This window comes from Coregonus lavaretus, assembly GCF_964263955.1.
Source record: "Coregonus lavaretus genome assembly, chromosome: 17".
Lineage (NCBI taxonomy): Eukaryota > Metazoa > Chordata > Actinopteri > Salmoniformes > Salmonidae > Coregonus > Coregonus lavaretus.
The window spans coordinates 24,748,521-24,769,976 of NC_140004.1; the positions used below are offsets into that span (position 1 = coordinate 24,748,521).

At 43.1% G+C, this 21,456-nt stretch overlaps 1 protein-coding gene across 1 annotated transcript; it reads right to left on the reverse strand.

The window, feature by feature from the left end:
- Positions 1-313: 313 nt before the first annotated feature.
- On the reverse strand, positions 314-12,719 carry mtrfr (mitochondrial translation release factor in rescue). The gene is made up of 2 exons (XM_084181160.1): positions 12,314-12,719; positions 314-633 (listed from the first exon to the last, which is right to left on the reverse strand). Exons 1-2 carry the CDS (start codon positions 12,584-12,586, stop codon positions 403-405), a joined length of 504 nt encoding a protein of 167 aa, XP_084037286.1. The 5' UTR covers positions 12,587-12,719; the 3' UTR covers positions 314-402.
- Positions 12,720-21,456: the final 8,737 nt, after the last annotated feature.

Genomic DNA, 21,456 nt, shown 5'->3' on the forward strand with positions numbered 1-21,456 from the left:
GCTCTACCAACTGAGCTACATCCCTGCCGGTCATTCCCTCCCCTACCCTGGGCCAATTGTGCGCCGCCCCATGGGTCTCCCGGTCGCGGCCGGCTACGACAGAGCCTGGATTCGAACCAGGATCTCTAGTGGCACAGCTAGCACTGCGATGCAGTGCCTTAGACCACTGCGCCACACGGGAGATCATTAAAGCCATTGTTTACGTCTTTGTATTTATTACCCGTTGTAATAAAACTTAATTTAATTACAATTACAGAAAATACTATGACATCATTCCTGTACCTTAGACAGATTGATAACAATATAATTAATTTCAATAGGTGCTCTTTATTTACAATACAGATCATAATGAGGTAGGACATATTTGTTGATCAGTCTAAATGTTATGTTCATGCATACTTTTCATCCCCTGTCATCCCCTGGTTTGGAGTCTGCCATCAGTGCCTCTTTGAAAAGTCTCTTCTTCTCCAAATTCTCGTTTGCCTTTTTCCTCTTGTCTTGTTTCCTCTGTATAGACTCCTTCTTATTCTTCAGAATGTCGCTCTCTTCTCCCTTGTTGGTGACCTCAAGCTTCTCCCTCATTATCTCCCGCGCTCTTTTGCGGTTTGTTTCCACAGATCTGGTTTGATGGCACTGAATTAGGAGAGAGGAGTTAGCAATAAAAATGTACAGATTACAGTACCTCCTAAACAGGTGTGTAGTGCTGGGAGCGCCTCAAATTTTTTTTGTGTATTTTACCCCCTTTTTCTCCCCAATTTCGATCTTGTCTCATCGCTGCAACTCCCCATCGGGCTCGGAACCTGGAAGCCAGCCGCACCAATGTGTTGGAGGAAACACCGTTCAACTGACGACCGAGGTCAGCCTACAGGCGCCCAGCCCGCCACAAGGAGTCCCTAGAGCGTGATGAGCCAAGTAAAGCTCCCCCGGCCAAACCCTCCCCTAACCTGGACGACGCTGGGCCAATTGTGCGCCGCCCTATGGGACTCCCGAATCACGGCCGGTTGTGATACAGCCCGGGATCGAACCCGGGTCTGTAGTGATGCCTCTAGCACTGCGAAGCAGTGCCTTAGACCGCTGCGCCACTCGGGAGGCCCGCGCCTCTCATTTTTCAATTAGAGAATACACCAAAAATGTATTCTGATCAATTCTAAATAAATTATTTAATTACCACAAAAATTCCATGAAAAACGATAGAATGACATACCAAATAAATATGTAGTCTATAGCAGCCTAGAGGCAGGTAAATGGTGGTTTCTTCCCTGTCTTCTCTCTGGCGGTGGCGAGAATGATGAAGAACTGTAGGCTACATGTGTGCACTGCGGAGGCCCGTTGGAGGCTTGACAACTTTGGCCAATCAGAACATAAAAAATAAATAATCTAAATTCAACTTTGTGTCTGCCTTGATGTTCATAAAACTCCACCAACCCTCTCTTGCGCAGTGGAACCCAGAACGATATGTGACTACTTGGTTACGGCGACACCGTTCTGCCGAGGACACCCAACCAGAATGGCCACCGCAAAGCCCAAGAGCCTGACCCCCTCTGGAAGTTGCTGTAGCCATGCTTGGGATATTTAGCCTATATTGACTATTGGTTCTGTGGGCCTGTGAATCTGGGCCAAATTGGAGGTAATAATGTATTTAGGTTATAGTTTATTGAGATGCATGAATACACCACACCAAAAGCTTGATTTTATGGCTGGTTTAAAACGAATTCCCTTAAATTAGTAATGATTTATGTTCACCACATAGTCAATTGATTTGATGATTAAATCTATGCAAATAAATTCTATGAATTGATAGTTCACCTCTTATTTTATTCTGTAATAGGGTATATTATAACCAAGTGTTTAGACTAATCAAATCAAAATGTATTTAGCGCTGACCTTTTAGAACCACGAAGGGTGCTCCAATTGTTTAAAATAACAGTTACAGTGAGGGAAAAAAGTATTTGATCCCCTGCTGATTTTGTACGTTTGCCCACTGACAAAGACATGATCAGTCTATAATTTTAATGGTAGGTTAATTGAACAGTGAGAGACAGAATAACAACAAAGAAATCCAGAAAAACGCATGTCAAAAATGTTTTAAATTGATTTGCATTTTAATGAGGGAAATAAGTATTTGACCCCTCTGCAAAACATGACTTAGTCCTTGGTGGCAAAACCCTTGTTGGCAATCACAGAGGTCAGACGTTTCTTGTAGTTGGCCACCAGGTTTGCACACACCTCAGGAGGGATTTTGTCCCACTCCTCTTTGCAGATCTTCTCCAAGTCATTAAGGTTTCGAGGCTGACATTTGGCAACTCGAACCTTCAGCTCCCTCCACAGATTTTCTATGGGATTAAGGTCTGCAGACTGGCTAGGCCACTCCAGGACCTTAATGTGCTTATTCTTGAGCCACTCCTTTGTTGCCTTGGCCGTGTGTTTTGGGTCATTGTCATGCTGGAATACCCATCCACGACCCATTTTCAATGCCCTGGCTGAGGAAAGGAGGTTCTCACCCAAGATTTGAAGGTACATGGCCCCGTCCATCGTCCCTTTGATGCAGTGAAGTTGTCCTGTCCCCTTAGCAGAAAAACACCCCCAAAGCATAATGTTTCCACCTCCATGTTTGACGGTGGGGATGGTGTTCTTGGGGTCATAGGCAGCATTCCTCCTCCTCCAAACACGGCGAGTTGAGTTGATGCTAAAGAGCTCCATTTTGGTCTCATCTGACCACAACACTTTCACCCAGTTCTCCTCTGAATCATTCAGATGTTCATTGGCAAACTTCAGACGGGCCTGTATATGTGCTTTCTTGAGCAGGGGGACCTTGCGGGCACTGCAGGATTTCAGTCCTTCACGGCGTAGTGTGTTACCAATTGTTTTCTTGGTGACTATGGTCCCAGCTGCCTTGAGATCATTGACAAGATCCTCCCGTGTAGTTCTGGGCTGATTCCTCACCGTTCTCATGATCATTGCAACTCCACGAGGTGATATCTTGCATGGAGCCCCAGGCCGAGGGAGATTGACAGTTCTTTTGTGTTTCTTCCATTTGCGAATAATCGCACCAACTGTTGTCACCTTCTCACCAAGCTGCTTGGCGATGGTCTTGTAGCCCATTCCAGCCTTGTGGAGGTCTACAATCTTGTCCCTGACATCCTTGGAGAGCTCTTTGGTCTTGGCCATGGTGGAGAGTTTGGAATCTGATTGATTGCTTCTGTGGACAGGTGTCTTTTATACAGGTAACAAGCTGAGATTAGGAGCACTCCCTTTAAGAGTGTGCCCCTAATCTCAGCTCGTTACCTGTATAAAAGACACCTGGGAGCCAGAAATCTTTCTGATTGAGAGGGGGTCAAATACTTATTTCCCTCATTAAAATGCAAATCAATTTATAACATTTTTGCCATGCGTTTTTCTGGATGTTTTTGTTGTTATTCTGTCTCTCACTGTTCAAATAAACCTACCATTACAATTATAGACTGATCATTTCTTTATCAGTGGGCAAACATACAAAATCAGCAGGGGATCAAATACTTTTTTCCCTCACTGTACCTACGCCTAATTGTCCTACTCATCACTTATTATTCTTATTACAAATAGAAGATTATCACTTCTCACAATGGTGCTCGTTTAGTAAAGTTAGATCAAAGCTGAATCAATGTCTCGCAAGATCACAACTCTTAAATTAGTATTTTACATACATAACAGAACAGAATATAATAGCATAGCATAGTAGGCTTATAACGTTACTGTTACACCAAAAACAACACCTCATTTCTAATGAGATTTTAGGATGGTTAGCTGAAGCTGAATAGTTCATAAAAAAATATCATGCACCAAAACTCAACAGAGCCACTAGGCAGGATATATGCTTTGATTGAAACAAAATACAAGAAAGGCTAATAGTTTGTTAACACCATCTGCTCTAATTTACAGAAGTCCAGAGAGGACATACAGTACCAGTCAAAAGTTTGGACACACCTACTCATTCAAGGGTTTGGGATGGCGTATCGCCGCAGAATGCTGTGGTAGCCATGCTGGTTAAGTGTGCCTTGAATTCTAAATAAAATCACAAACCGTGTCACCAGCAAAGCACCCCCACACCATAACACCTCCATGCTTTATGGTGGGAACTACACATGCAGAGATCATCCGCTCACCCACACCGCGTCTCACAAAGCCACGGCGGTTGGAACCAAATATCTCCAATTTGGACTCCAGACCAAAGGACATATTTCCACCGGTCTAATGTCCATTGCTCGTGTTTCTTGGCCCAAGCAAGTCTCTTCTTCTTATTGGTGTCCTTTAGTAGTGGTTTCTTTGCAGCAATTTGACCATGAAGGCCTGATTCACACAGTCTCCTCTGAACAGTTGATGTTGATGTGTCTGTTACTTTTATTTGGGCTGCAATTTCTGAGGCTGGTAACTCTAATGAACTTATCCTCTGCAGCAGAGGTAAATCTGGGTCTTCCATTCCTGTGGCGGTCCTCATGCGAGCCAGTTTCATCATAACGTTTGATGGTTTTTGCGACTGCACTTGAAGAAACATTCAAAGTTCTTGAAATGTTCCGTATTGACTGACCTTCATGTCTTAAAGTAATGATGGACTGTTGTTTCTCTTTGCTTATTTGAGCTGTTCTTGCCATAATATATACTTTTTTTTTTTATATTGCAGATAGATTGTAAGTTCCATCAATGTAATTGTCTGCATCACTTCCAATCCCCCATGTTATATATATATATATATATATATATATATATATATATATATATATATATATACACACATACATACACACACACACACATACATACATACATACCCTTTAAAATAAATATATATATATATATATATATATATATATATATATATATATATATATATATATATATATATATATATATATATATATATATATATATATATATATATATATATATATATATATATATATATATATATATATATATATATATATATATATTCCCCTTTATTACTTTCCAACCCCGCCACCCTTTCCCCACTTGGAGTAAACTAGTGAACAACAACGCCTAGGCCTCTACTTCCAGCCCATACCCACCATCTACATTTTATGGACACAGTCAATTTTACAATAATTACATTTTGTTTGTTCTTTCTCCTGAACTTCTTCTCTCAACCTCTCCGATCATTTTCATGATGTCCATCCGGTTTGCTTCTATATGCCATATCTTTCTAACTGTGCTCCTTCACAAAAGCTCCCAACCTACAACCCATACACCTATTATGGACACAGCGTGCCTACATTATTAGTTATCTTGTTATTGTTTGTTGTTAGTTGTTATTAGTCCCATCCTTCAATTCCATTCAACACCTCCCATTTATCTTTTAACACCATCCATATAGGATTTCTATTTGCCATATATATTTCAACTGTACTGTGATGTCTTACAAAAGTTCTAAACCTTTCTATTCTCATTGTTTCTACAGATTGTGAATTGAAAATAAACATTTTTGCTAATAGTATTATGTTATTGATCAATTGACTATGACTTTTCAGATCACCCAGTAGTGCTATCTGCAGGGTTAGCTCCAGGTAAATATTGCAATCCTTTAGCCATTCCTGGACCTGTGTCCAAAAACAAGTTACAAATGAACAGTACCAAAACAAATGATCTAATGATTCTGTCTCTTCGCAGCAAAATCTAAAGAGCTGGGAAGAAATCATTTTATATAATAATTTAAATTGAAAGATTCTAAGTTTTGAATCCGGTGTCGTTTTGCGTATCAGTTCATAAACACTATGCCATGGGATCGGTACGTCAAATCTCTTCCCAACTATTTTGCAATCTATATGGGACAGCTGTCAATCCTTTGGTCCTTAAATGAAACTGATATACTTTTTTATTTATCAGTTTAACCTTAACCAATTATGTTCTTTAATGCAAGGCCGACAGACAAGTTCCTTACTTTCTCCTCCTTCCACTTTCCTCTTCCATTTTTGCAGTAAGGCTGCAATTATTTAGTTGTAATTTTGGGTAGAGCAGACATTTCCATATGTTTTTGTTAGCTGCATGTGCGACATACAGTGGGGAAAAAAAGTATTTAGTCAGCCACCAATTGTGCAAGTTCTCCCACTTAAAAAGATGAGAGAGGCCTGTAATTTTCATCATAGGTACACGTCAACTATGACAGACAAAATGAGAAATGTTTTCTCCAGAAAATCACATTGTAGGATTTTTAATGAATTTATTTGCAAATTATGGTGGAAAATAAGTATTTGGTCAATAACATAAGTTTCTCAATACTTTGTTATATACCCTTTGTTGGCAATGACACAGGTCAAACGTTTTCTGTAAGTCTTCACAAGGTTTTCACACACTGTTGCTGGTATTTTGGCCCATTCCTCCATGCAGATCTCCTCTAGAGCAGTGATGTTTTGGGGCTGTCGCTGGGCAACACAGACTTTCAACTCCCTCCAAAGATTTTCTATGGGGTTGAGATCTGGAGATTGGCTAGGCCACTCCAGGACCTTGAAATGCTTCTTACGAAGCCACTCCTTCGTTGCCCGGGCGGTGTGTTTGGGATCATTGTCATGCTGAAAGACCCAGCCACGTTTCATCTTCAATGCCCTTGCTGATGGAAGGAGGTTTTCACTCAAAATCTCACAATACATGGCCCCATTCATTCTTTCCTTTACACGGATCAGTCATCCTGGTTTCTACCCCCATGCTTCACAGTAGGTATGGTGTTCTTTGGATGCAACTCAGCATCCTTTGTCCTCCAAACACGACGAGTTGAGTTTTTACCTAAATGTTCTATTTTGGTTTCATCTGACCATATGACATTCTCCCAATCCTCTTCTGGATCATCCAAATGCACTCTAGCAAACTTCAGACGGGCCTGGACATGTACTGGCTTAAGCAGGGGGACACGTCTGGCACTGCAGGATTTGAGTCCCTGGCGGCGTAGTGTGTTACTGATGGTAGGCTTTGTTACTTTGGTCCCAGCTCTCTGCAGGTCATTCACTAGGTCCCCCCGTGTGGTTCTGGGATTTTTGCTCACCGTTCTTGTGATCATTTTGACCCCACGGGGTGAGATCTTGCGTGGAGCCCCAGATCGAGGGAGATTATCAGTGGTCTTGTAGGTCTTCCATTTCCTAATAATTGCTCCCACAGTTGATTTCTTCAAACCAAGCTGCTTACCTATTGCAGATTCAGTCTTCCCAGCCTGGTGCAGGTCTACAATTTTGTTTCTGGTGTCCTTTGACAGTTCTTTGGTCTTGGCCATAGTGGAGTTTGGAGTGTGACTGTTTGAGGTTGTGGACAGGTGTCTTTTATACTGATAACAAGTTCAAACAGGTGCCATTAATACAGGTAACGAGTGGAGGACAGAGGAGCCTCTTAAAGAATAAGTTACAGGTCTGTGAGAGCCAGAAATCTTGCTTGTTTGTAGGTGACCAAATACTTATTTTCCACCATAATCTGCAAATAAATACATTAAAAATCCTACAATGTGATTTTCTGGAAAAAAAATTCTCAATTTGTCTGTCATAGTTGACGTGTACCTATGATGAAAATTACAGGCCTCTCTCATCTTTTTAAGTGGGAGAACTTGCACAATTGGTGGCTGACTAAATACTTTTTCCCCCCACTGTACCTTGCGTATCTATTTGGACAATTTGCACATTCGGATCGAAATTACTATTAATTAATATCATCACCCCTTTTGAGTTTCTTTGCCCATGGGAGAAGTATATTTCGCCCCCCCATTCCTTTTTCCACGCAACATCTAGAATTGTTGAATGAGTTTCCTGTAAACAATAGATATTATATTCCTTCTCTTTGAGCCATGTAAATATTGTTCTTCTAAGCCATTACAATTATAACTGGCTATACTTTCACCATACACCACAATGAGACACAAGTTTCAAGTCTATTTATCGCACAATTGGCCCAGCGTCGTCCAGGGTAGGGGAGGGAATGGCCGGCAGGGGTGTAGCTCAGTTGGTAGAGCATGGCGTTTGCAACGCCAGGGTTGTGGGTTTGATTCCCACGGGGGGCCAGTATAAAAAAATAATGTATGCACTCACTAACTGTAAGTCGCTCTGGATAAGAGCGTCTGCTAAATGACTAAAATGTAAATGTAAATATATGTTTGTAAATTTACCAATAAAAAATACCGTAATGATTGAGTGTCCATATAGCTGTACCATGATATGTGCATTGCTACTAAGTATCCCTTCAATTGTTCTCCACTAATTCCCCCGCAAAAGCCCCTCCCCATCCCAAGTTGAGCCGTCATCCCAGTGATCGGCATCCCACCCACATCCCTCCGGATCCCTAGGGCCCCGAGAGGCCAGGACCCATCCATCGAAAACAGCACACAGTGCCACACACATAACAGAAGCAGATTAACCGCCAAAAGCATTTCCAATGCTGTCACCTCTATATATAACTATTAAAAAATATATATCTATTCAAATATCTTGCATATCTTATTACAACTTTTTGAATAGCCATGGAGTAGTCTTTGTGTCTCTGAACATCTGGTTGTCAATATATAGTTTATCGACCACAAGTGCCACACGTTTCCCTTTTAATCTATTTTCCTTGAAGATTGGATACAGAACTTTGCGCCTTTCTGCAATCTCCCTCGGGAACTGATCATTCATAATATGGACTTGGTCTTTTACCAAATAGGGCTATCTTCTGTATACCCCCCCCCCCCCCCCCCTACCTTGTCACAGCACAACTGATTGGCTCAAACACATTAAGAAGGAAATAAATTCCTCAAATTAACTTTTAACCTCTACAGGATCGGTGTCCCTTATACGGGACGGTTGTTGCTCAATATGCGATATGTGACTAGAATGGTGTTGTAAACAACAGCCAACATTCCGGGACATAGACATAAGTTTAAATTCTTGTTAATCTAACTGCAGTGTCCAATTTACAGTAGATATTACAGCTAAAAATACCATGCTATTGTTTGAGGATAGTGCACAACAACAAAACACTTATCACTTAATTGGTTTGGTACATTCACCTCTGAAGGTAAATAATGTACTTACATTCAGTAATCTTGCTCTGATTTGTCATCCTAAGGGTCCCAGAGATAAAATGTAGTGTAGTTTTGTTTGAAAAATCAATTTTTATATTAAAATGTAGGAACTGGGTTCTACAGTTTGACCTCTGACTCCACACCCACCCCGCCAGGCCATCTAGATGTGTGAAGGTTAGTGTCTTTTCTGTAGGGAAGCTAATGATCCATCATTTATGCCATTCCTGGCAGTGTGCAAACTTAAATTGCATTTTTGTATGTTATCTATAGTTATGTACTTGAAAACCAATCCGGCACATTTGGGAAAACTCCTGGCAGACTTAATACAAAATATTGTGTAGTGATGTAATTCTTCACTGGATCAGTCTGAAACTTTGCACATACTGCTGCCATCTGGTGGACAACATCTAAATTACATATATAATCCTACATCACTGTCTGGCCTTTCTCTTGCATTAAAAAATGATGCAAACATTTTTTGTTTTTTGAAAATGCATGTTTTTTTGTTTGTATTATCTTTAACCAGATCTAATGTGTTATTCTCCTACATTAATTTCACATTTCCACAAACTTCAAAGTGTTTCCTTTCAAATGATATCAAGAATATGCATATCCTTGCTTCAGGTCCTGAGCTACAGGCAGTTAGATGTGGGTGTCATTTTAGGCGAAAATTGAATAAAAAGGGTCAGATCCTTAAGAGGTTTTAAGAAGGCACACCTGTTAATTGAAATGCATTCCAGGTGACTACCTCATGAAGCTGGTTGAGAGAATGCCAAGAGTGTGCAAAGCTGTCATCAAGGCAAGGGGTGGCTATTTGAAGAATCTCAAATATAAAATACATTTTGATTTCTTAAACACTTTTTGGTTACTACATGATTCCATATGTGTTATTTCATAGTTTTGATGTCTTCACTATTATTCTACAATGTAAAAAATAGTAAAATTAAAGAAAAACCCTTGAATGAGTAGGTGTGTCCAAACTTTTGACTGGTAGTGTACATAAAAATCTAGCTAGCTAGCTAAAAGACTAGCGAAGTTACAGTACCTTCAGAAAGGTATTCACACCCCTTGACTTTTTCCACATTTTGTTGTTACAGCCTGAATTTGAAATTGATTACATTGAGATTTTTTGTCACTGGCCTACACACAATACCCCATAATGTCAAAGTAGAATTATGTTTTTCAAAATGTTTACAAATTAATAACAAATTAAAAGCTGAACTGTCTTGATTCAATAAGTATTCAACCCCTTTGTTATGGCAAGCCTAAATAAGTCCAGGAGTAAAAATGTGCTTAACAAGTCACATAATACGTTGCATGGACTCACTCTGTGTGCAATTACAGTTTTTAACATGATTTTTGAATGACTACCTAATCTCTCTACCCCACACATACAATTATCTGTAAGGTCAATCAGTCGAGCAGTGCATTTCAAACACAGATTCAACCACAAAGACCAGGGAGGTTTAACAATAAAAAATAAGAAGCTGACACTGAATATCCCTTTGAGCATGGTGAAGTTATTAATTACACTTTGGATGGTGTATCAATACAACCAGTCGCTACAAAGATACAGGTGTCCTTCCTAACTCAGTTGCCGGAGAGGAAGGAAACTGCTCTGGGATTTCACCATGAGGCCACTGGATACTTTAAAACAGTTACAGAGTTTAATGGCTGTGATAGGAGAATGGATCAACAATATTGTAGTTACCCCACAATACTAACCTAATTGACAGAGTGAAAAGAAGGAAGCATGTACAGAACAAAAATATTTCAACAAGGCACTAAAGTAATACTGCAAAGAATGTGGCAAAGCAATTAACTTTTTGGCCTGAATACAAAGTGGGGCAAATCCAATACAACACATTACTGGGTACCACTCTCCATATTTTCAAGCATAGTGGTGGCTGCATCATGTTATGGGTATGCTTGTAATCGTTAAAGGACTGGGGAGTTTTTCAGGATAAAAAAGAAACGGAATGGAACTAAGCCCAGGCAAAATCCTAGAGGTAAACCTGCTTCAGTCTGCTTTCCACCAAACACTGGGAGATGAATTCACCTTTCAGCAGGAGAATAACCTAAAACAAAAGGCCAAATCTAAACTGGAGTTGCTTACCAAGAAGACAGTAAATGTTCATGAGTGGTTGAGTTACAGTTTTGACTTAAATCTACTTGAAAATCTATGGCAAGACCTGAAAATGATTGTTTAGCAATGATCAACAACCAATTTGACAGAGCTTGAAGAATTTCGAAAAGAATAATGGGCAAATCCAGCTGCGGAAAGCTCTTAGAGACTTACCCAAAAATACTCTGTAATCGCTGCCAAAGGTGCTTCTACAAAGTATTGACTCAGGGGTGTGAATACTTATGTAAATGAGATATTTCTGTATTTCATTTTCAATACATTTGCAACAATTTCTAAAAACATGTTTTCATTTTCTCATTATGGGGTATTGTGTGTAGATGGGTGAGAAAATTCAGGCTGTAACACAATAAAATATTGAATAAGTCAAGGGGTGTGAATACTTTCTGAAGGCTCTGTAGCTGCGTTGTTACTTGCATGTGTCTGTGGTCTTGGGGGTGGCATACAGTCTGGGAGACAGAGCTGCCTGTCAGTCATCGTTCAGGGCTTAAATGCCCCACAAGGGCTTAGATGCCCCAAGAGCTCTTAGCTCAAGGTAAAGGACATTTAGCTTGCTAACATTCTAACTTATAAACTGATGAGCTCCAAACACAAATGAACGCCTTATGTTAGCATAAAATGTACCATCCCTTAGTGTAGCAATCAATAAAAACAAATATGCAGATTGACTGTGGGCTTTGCCGCATAAGGCATACTGTCAATCTAACGTCATTGCGTCCACTCGTATTTATAGAGTTTCTCATGATCTCGACAAAACAACTTTTGTTATGTCGTGATCATGAGAAATGTATCATGTGATCTTGAAAAAAACTACTTTTAATATGTCGTGATCATGAGATTAATAAATTGTGATCGACATAATCAGGGAATCTTTTTTTTATTCATATGTCCTCTCTGGACTTCCGTACTAATTCACTCACAAACAGTAATTCAAGAAGATCGAAATGCATAGGCTATTCCCATGAAACTGATTGAGATATGGGGCACTTAAAAGACCGCCATACATCATATGCTAATGGATGTATGGCTCAGGGAGGATAGCCTATCGATAAGTAAATGTATTTATTGTTGTCCATGTGTAATACTGGTTGTCTTATGGTCATCATGAACTAATGAAGTCTTAATGTAATATGTTAGATAGTCACCTTAACGACAATGCCAGTTGGGATGTGCCTGAGCACCACACAGTTGCTGGTTTTGTTGGTCGCCTGACCACCAGGTCCAGACCCTCTAACAAACTGCTCGTTCAGCTCGTCTTCATTTAGGACAGGGAGATCAACGTAATCTTTCTTACCGGCGGTCTGAACGTGTGCCAAGCTAACGGGTGGCACGGTAAAAAGTGGAGGTCGTCCTGAGGGTCCCCATGTTACCCTCCCCGTCACTTGAAAGATCAGGTTAACGAACGATCTTGACGACATTTCCCTCCCGAATTACGTGACAGCGCTCAGTTTGCATTTACACTAAACGTGATATCTCTTTACAGTGTTTCAATAATGTAACGGACAAATGTAGGTGAAAAGATAATTGTTACGTTTGTATTTACACGTGAAAAATCACTTCCTCTTCAGCCTCAGCCAATCAAGTTCACCGTCTACTTATTATTCCCTCCTGGATTGGTGGCTATGAACCAACAGTGGCACACTATCGCCACCACATGGACTGAAATATAAGGAGGACCAACACCTCAGTGAAGGCTATCCTGGCTGTCTGACATGATTTCCTTTTACGCTTACCTTTAGCTTACCATTAATGTATTCTAGAGCATAATCAAATGGTAAAAAGGATCTGATTGGGAAACCGAGTCAGACAACACCATCCATATGCAACAATTCCTTGACCTTTTCACAATCAAATGTTGGTCTGTGAAAGTAGATTAATCATGTGTAGCGTGTATACAGTGCCTTCAGAAAGTATTCTCCTTAGTAGTGAATGTGTACACACAACAATCCCCTGGACAGTGGCAAAACAAAAAGAATGGAAACAGACCCAGGAATCAAGGGCACCGACCACAGCAGCAGACACACCAACAGACACAACAACCACAACAGGGTAATTGGCAAAGAAATGACACCAGCTCAGATGCATGGCAACAGTCTCAGACACAGGCTCCACAAGGCCCAGTGAACCCATGGGGAGGACCAAATCAGGGATACTAGGGATGCCCAGAGAATCCTAGAGGGAAGGGTCAGCTAGTGGCAGTAACTATGCAGGCTGATGAAGAACCTATGCTAAAGGTTCAGGTGAAGAATAGAGGCACCCCAATGATGATAGATACTGGAGCAACGTACTCATGTGTAAGTCCAAAGTATGCCTCTCACCTCCCCATGTCAGGCAAATATGCAAAGACAGTAGGATTTTCGGGACAAACGCATCCAAATGTATACTGGATAGGAAACATAGAATCACCAGTACAAGAGGTACTAAAGAAGTGGGGAAAATGTATCAGGGCACAGGTTCCAGAAATGAAATGACCAAAATTAGGCTACACTGCAATATTTTTTTTCCACCTTTATTTAACCAGGTAAGCCAGTTGAGAACAAGTTCTCATTTACAACTGCGACCTGGCCAAGATAAAGCAAAGCAGTGCGATTAAAAACAACAACAACACAGAGTTACATATGGAATAAACAAAACATACAGTCAATAACACAATAGAAAATCTATATAAAGTGTGTGCAAATGTAGTAAGTTATGGAGGTAAGGCAATAAATAGGCCATAGTGCAAAATAATTACAATTTAATATTAACACTGGAGTGATAGATGTGCAGAAGATGATGTGCAAATAGAGATACTGGGGTGCATATGAGCTAAATAAATAACAATGTAAATAACAATATGGGGATGAGGTAGTTGGGTGGGCTAATTACAGATGGGCTGTGTACAGGTGCAGTGATCGGTAAGCTGCTCTGACAACTGATGCTTAAAGTTAGTGAGGGAGATAAGTGTCTCCAGCTTCAGAGATTTTTGCAGTTTGTTCCAGTCATTTGCAGCAGAGAACTGGAAGGAATAGCGGCCAAAGGAGGTGTTGGCTTTGGGGATGACCAGTGAGATATACCTGGTGGGTGTTGCTATGGTGACCAATGAGCTAAGATAAGGCGGGGATTTGCCTAGAAGTGATTTATAGATGACCTGGAGCCAGTGGGTTTGGCGACAAATATGTAGTGAGGGCCAGCCAACGAGAGCATACAGGTCACAATGGTGGGTAGTATATGGGGCTTTGGTGACAAAACGGATGGCACTGTGATAGACTACATCCAATTTGCTGAGTAGAGTGTTGGAAGCTATTTTGTAAATGACATCGCCGAAGTCAAGGATCAGTAGGATAGTCAGTTTTACGAGAGCATGTTTGGCAGCATGAGTGAAGGAGGCTTTGTTGCGAAATAGGAAGCCGATTCTAGACTTAACTTTGGATTGGAGATGCTTAATGTGAGTCTGGAAGGAGAGTTTACGGTCTAACCAGACACCTAGGTATTTGTAGTTGTCCACATATTCTAAGTCAGACCCACCGAGAGTAGTGATTCTAGTCGGGCGGGTGCAAGCAGCGTTCGATTGAAGAGCATGCATTCTCCTGAGTGGCGCAGTGGTCTAAGGCACTGCATCGCAGTGCTAACTGTGCCACTAGAGATCCTGGTTCGAATCCAGGCTCTGTCGCAGCCGGCCGTGACCGGGAGACTCATGGGCGGCGCACAATTGGCCTAGCGTCGTCCAGGGTAGGGGAGGGAATGGCCGGCAGGGATGTAGCTCAGTTGGTAGAGCATGGCGTTTGCAACGCCAGGGTTGTGGGTTCGATTCCCACGGGGGGCCAGTATAAAAAAATATGTATTCACTAACTGTAAGTCGCTCTGGATAAGAGCGTCTGCTAAATGACTAAAAATGTAAATTTAGTAATATGACCCATATCAGAATCTTTTGCTGGAACAACTATGTTTGAGGAAGGCATGGGGTAAACCGGCCTCCATGAGATCGCAATATTTTATAATAGGGAAACAACGGGCAGCAATGGATGCACAAGATGCTCCAGGGTCTGATATCATACAAACCTGGTTTGATATACCAGGAACCGAACCTCATATAACACTTTTAGTGGCTGAAGGATATCAGGCAAAAGACCTAGGACCAATGATGAAGGAGGCTAAAAATACACTGTGGGTAAAAAGAGAATCCATTACAGTGGGAAAAAAAAGTATTTAGTCAGCCACCAACTGTGCAAGTTCTCCCACTTAATAAGGTGAGAGAGGCCTGTAATTTTAATCATAGGTACACGTCAACTATGACAGACAAATTGAGATTTTTTTTCTCCAGAAAATCACATTGTAGGATTTTTAATGAATTTATTTGCAAATTATGGTGGAAAATAAGTATTTGGTCACCTACAAACAAGCAAGATTTCTGGCTCTCACATACCTGTAACTTCTTCTTTAAGAGGCTCCTCTGTCCTCCACTCGTTACCTGTATTAATGGCACCTGATTGAACTTGTTATCAGTATAAAAGACACCTGTCCACAACCTCAAACAGTCACACTCCAAACTCCACTATGGCCAAGACCAATGAGCTGTCAAAGGACACCAGAAACAAAATTGTAGACCTGCACTAGGCTGGGAAGACTGAATCTGCAATAGGTAAGCAGCTTGGTTTGAAGAAATCAACTGTGGGAGCAATTATTAGGAAATGGAAGACATACAAGACCACTGATAATCTCCCTCGATCTGGGGCTCCACGCAAGATCTCACCCCGTGGGGTCAAAATGATCACAAGAACGGTGAGCAAAAATCCCAGAACCACACGGGGGGACCTAGTGAATGACCTGCAGAGAGCTGGGACCAAAGTAACAAAGCCTACCATCAGTAACACACTACGCCGCCAGGGACTCAAATCCTGCAGTGCCAGACGTGTCCCCCTGCTTAAGCCAGTACATGTCCAGGCCCGTCTGAAGTTTGCTAGAGTGCATTTGGATGATCCAGAAGAGGATTGGGAGAATGTCATATGGTCAGATGAAACCAAAATAGAACTTTTTGGTAAAAACTCAACTCGTCGTGTTTGGAGGACAAAGAATGCTGAGTTGCATCCAAAGAACACCATACCTACTGTGAAGCATGGGGGTGGAAACATCATGCTTTGGGGCTGTTTTTCTGCAAAGGGACCAGGACGACTGATCTGTGTAAAGGAAAGAATGAATGGGGCCATGTATCGTGAGATTTTGAGTGAAAACCTCCTTCCATCAGCAAGGGCATTGAAGATGAAACGTGGCTGGGTCTTTCAGCATGACAATGATCCCAAACACACCGCCTGGGCAACGAAGGAGTGGCTTCGTAAGAAGCATTTCAAGGTCCTGGAGTGGCCTAGCCAGTCTCCAGATCTCAACCCCATAGAAAATCTTTGGAGGGAGTTGAAAGTCCGTGTTGCCCAGCGACAGCCCCAAAACATCACTGCTCTAGAGGAGATCTGCATGGAGGAATGGGCCAAAATACCAGCAACAGTGTGTGAAAACCTTGTGAAGACTTACAGAAAACGTTTGACCTGTGTCATTGCCAACAAATGATATATAACAAAGTATTGAGAAACTTTTGTTATTGACCAAATACTTATTTTCCACCATAATTTGCAAATAAATTCATTAAAAATCCTACAATGTGATTTGCAGGATTTTTTTTTCTCATTTTGTCTGTCATAGTTTACGTGTACCTATGATGAAAATTACAGGCCTCTCTCATCTTTTTAAGTGGGAGAACTTGCACAATTGGTGGCTGACTAAATACTTTTTTTCCCCACTGTAGTTGTCCAGTATGTTGACAAAAACCTCATTAAAGTCATATGCTTTGCAGAGCTGATGGGGGAACCACAGGAAGTGGAAATAACTGAGGAAAGACAGATGCCAGTAGTTGAAGAAGAAACAAAACAAGAAAAGATAAGGAAACAAATGGAAAGTATGATCCCAGAACCCTTATGGGCAAAACATGATACAGATGTGGGTTTGGTAAAATCAGCTAATCCAATCTGCATTAAAGTAAAGGCAGACACAAGACCCCCATGGAAACAGCAATACCCAATGAAACCTGAAGCAGAGGCAGGTATTCAAGCTACAATAGAGGGACTGATAGAAGCAGGAGCACTGGTTAAAATCCACAGTGACTGTAACACGCCACTGCGGCAATGCGTCAAACACTCCAGTGCAGAAATATACAGCGCACTGGAAACAACAAGGCACACGGGTGAATATCCCGGCGATACAAAATACAAGAGTTACACCGAGCTAAACTAACCTCCACAATAAACAATCACACACAAAGACAAGGGGACAGAGGGAACACTTATACAGGTACTGATGAGGGGAACTGAAACCAGGTGTGTGTAATAAACAAGACAAAACAAATGGAATGATGAGATGAGGAGTGGCAGTGGCTAGAAGACTGGTGACGACGAACGCCGAAGCCTGCCCGAACAAGGAGAGGAGGCAGCCCCCCCCCCCCTTGACGCGCAGCTCCAGCAGCGCGCCGACACCAGCCTCAGGGACGGCCAGGAGGACGCGGAGCAGGGTGAGCCGGATGGCGACGGTGGAAATCCCGCAACAGGGAGGGATCGAGGATATCCCTCACTGGGACCCAACACCGCTGCTCCGGACCGTACCCCTCCCACTCCACGAGGTACTGAAGGCCCCCCACCCGACACCTCGAATCCAGGATGGAACGGACGGAGTACGCCGGGGCCCCCTCGATGTCCAGAGGGGGTGGAGGGACCTCCCGCACCTTAGACTCCTGGAGCGGACCAACCACCACTGGCTTGAGGAGAGACACATGAAATGAGGAGTTAACACGGTAATCGGGAGGGAGTAGTAACCTATATGTAACCTCGTTGATTCTCCTCAGGACTTTGAACGGCCCCACAAACCACAGGCTCAGCTCCTGGCAGGGCAGGCGGAGGGGCAGATTCCGGGTCAAGAGCCAGACCCGATCACCCGGTACAAAAACCGGGGCCTCACTGCGGTGGCGGTCAGCGTTGGCCTTCTGGCGACACACGCCGTGCTGGAGGTGAACGTGAGCAGCGTTCCACGTCTCCTCCACATGCCAAAACCAGTCATCCACCGCAGGAGCTTCGGTCTGGCTTGGATGCCACGGTGCCAGAACCGGCTGATAACCTAAGACACATTGAAAGGGAGTTAGGTTAGTGGAGGAGTGGCGAAAACTATTCGTCCCATGGCAAAAACACAGACCACTCCCCCGGCCGGTCCTGGCAGTAGGACCGCAGGAACCTACCCACATCTTGATTCACCCGTTCCACCTGCCCATTAGACTCGGGGTGAAACCCAGAGGTCAGGCTGACCGAGACCCCCAGATGTTCCATGAACGTCTTTCAGACCCTGGATGTGAACTTGGTACCCCGGTCAGACACTATGTCCTCTGGCACCCCGTAGTGCCGGAAGACGTGAGAAAACAGGGCCTCCGCCGTCTGCAGGGCCGTGGGGAGACCGGGCAGAGGAAGGAGGCGGCAGGCTTTTGAAAAGCGGTCCACAACGACCAGGATGGTGATGTTACCCTGAGAGAGGGGAAGATCAGTTAGAAAGTCAATACACAGGTGGGACAATGGCCGTTGTGGAACTGGTAAGGGCTGTAACTTACCTGCTGGGAGGTGCTTAGGTGCCTTACTCTGGGCGCACACCGAGCAGGAGGAGACATACACCCTCACGTCCTTAGCCAAGGTAGGCCACCAGTACTTTCCGGTCAGGCAGCGCCCTCTACGACCGATACCTGGGTGACCAGAGGAGGGAGATGTGTGGGCCCAATAGATCAGACGGTCACGGACAAGAGACGGCACGTACTGCAACCCAGCTGGACACTGAGGTGGAGATGGCTTTGTGCGTAACGCCCGCTCTATGTCCGCGTCTATCGCCCATACTACCGGCGCCACAATGCAGGAGGCCGGGAGTATGGGGGTGTTGTCTATGGGCCTCTCCTCTGTGTTGTACAGTCGTGACAGCGCGTCTTCCTTCATGTTCTTCGTACCCGTGATGTATGACAGAGTAAACTCAAACCGGATGAAGAATAGGGCCCACCTGGCCTGGCGAGGGTTCAGCCTCCTCGCTGCCCGGATCTACTCCAGGTTACGGTGGTCCGTCCAGACGAGGAAAGGGTGTTTCGCCCCCTCGAGCCAGTGCCTCCACACTGTCAGGGCTCTGACTAAAGCCAACAGCTCCTGATCACCAATGTCGTAGTTCTGCTCCGCCGCGCTGAGCTTCTTGGAGAAGAAAGCACAGGGGCGGAGCTTGGGTGGCGTGCCTGAGCGTTGAGACAGGACAACGCCTATCCCTACCTCATACGCATCAACCTCCACTACGAACGGTAGTGATGGATCGGGATGGGCTAGTACCGGGGCTGAGGTGAACAGAACCCTCAGATTACTGAAGCCCCTGTCAGCCTCAGCAGACCAGCGGAGCCGGGACGGCCCACCCTTCAACAGAGATGTGTTGGGAACTGCGACCTTGTCAAAGCCCTGGATAAACCTCCGATAGTAGTTGGCAAAGCAAATAAAGCACTGCACCTCCTTTACCATGGTTGGAGTCGGCCAATTACGCACGGCTGAAATGTGATCTTGTGGGTAATTTTTGGTTAACTACTCTCTCTCACTTAGGGGCAGACAACATAAAAACCAACTATATAAATTATGCATGTTGTAGAATGAAATGCCTATATGCCTTATATGCTTATGGATTAAGAACCAATTAAAGGGTTAAAACAGAGCAGATACATTTCTTTAGTGCAAATGCTGTGCTTCTGATAAGAATGGTTCCCTCTAATTCCCCGCAGCTGGTCTGGGTATGTCAATGACATGTGATGGAGATACAACTTCTCGTTGTGGCTGTGTGGAGATAGGAGGAACAATGGAACTAGTGTTATCACTTGTTTGTGCTTATGACCTGACACACATAGTCACATGCACATAGTCACAAGGAAAAACCATAGTGGCCAGGGAGGATGGCTGTTGGTAAAGGCTTAAATGTATGTGGTTGAGAATGGGTTACGGACAACATGTTTAAACCATGTTTAAGTATTAATTGATATGTTTTATAATGTGTTATGAAATGATAAAGGTAAAACAGAATGAACATGATTGATACTTTGTACTCCAGATGCATGCCTGGATAGTGTATATAGTCAATACAGAGTGTGTGTCACGTTTGTTGTGTAAAGGATCGGACCAAGGTGCAGCATGGTATGCGTACATACAGTGAGGGAAAAAAGTATTTGATCCCCTGCTGATTTTGTACGTTTGTCCACTGACAAAGAAATGATCAGTCTATAATTTTAATGGTAGGTTTATCTGAACAGTGAGAGACAGAATAACAACAACAAAATCCAGAAGAACGCATGTCAAAAATTTTATAAATTGATTTACATTTTAATGAGGGAAATAAGTATTTGACCCCCTCTCAATCAGAAAGATTTCTGGCTCCCAGTTGTCTTTTATACAGGTAACGAGCTGAGATTAGGAGCACACTCTTAAAGGGAGTGCTCCTAATCTCAGCTTGTTACCTGTATACTAGACACCTGTCCACAGAAGCAATCAATCAATCAGATTCCAAACTCTCCACCATGGCCAAGACCAAAGTGCTCTCCAAGGATGTCAGAGACAATATTGTAGACCTACACAAGGCTGGAATGGGCTACAAGACTATCGCCAAGCAGCTTGGTGAGAAGGTGACAACAGTTGGTGCGATTATTCGCAAATGGAAGAAACACAAAAGAACCGTCAATCTCCCTCGGCCTGGGGCTCCATGCAAGATATCACCTTGTGGAGTTGCAATGATCATGAGAACGGTGAGGAATCAGCCCAGAACTACACGGGAGGATCTTGTCAATGATCTCAAGGCAGCTGGGACCATAGTCACCAAGAAAACAATTGGTAACACACTACGCCATGAAGGACTGAGATCCTGCAGCGCCCGCAAGGTCCCCCTGCTCAAGAAAACATATATACAGGCCCGTCTGAAGTTTGCCAATGAACATCTGAATGATTCAGAGGAGAACTGGGTGAAAGTGTTGTAGTCAGATGAGACCAAAATCGAGCTCTTTGGCATCAACTCAACTCGCCGTATTTGGAGGAGGAATGCTGCCTATGACCCCAAGAACACCATCCCCACCGTCAAACATGGAGGTGGAAACATTATGCTTTGGGGGTGTTTTTCTGCGAAGGGGACAGGACAACTTCACCGCATCAAAGGGACGATGGACGGGGCCATGTACCGTCAAATCTTGGGTGAGAACCTCCTTCCCTCAGCCAGGGCATTGAAAATG

Coding starts and splice junctions, on each gene's coding strand:
- mtrfr (XM_084181160.1), bottom strand. CDS start 12,586: ATGTCGTCAAGATCGTTCGTTAACCTGATCTTTCAAGTGACGGGGAGG. Junction 634..12,313: donor CAACTGGCATTGTCGTTAAG/GTGACTATCTAA, acceptor CTCCTAATTCAG/TGCCATCAAACCAGATCTGT.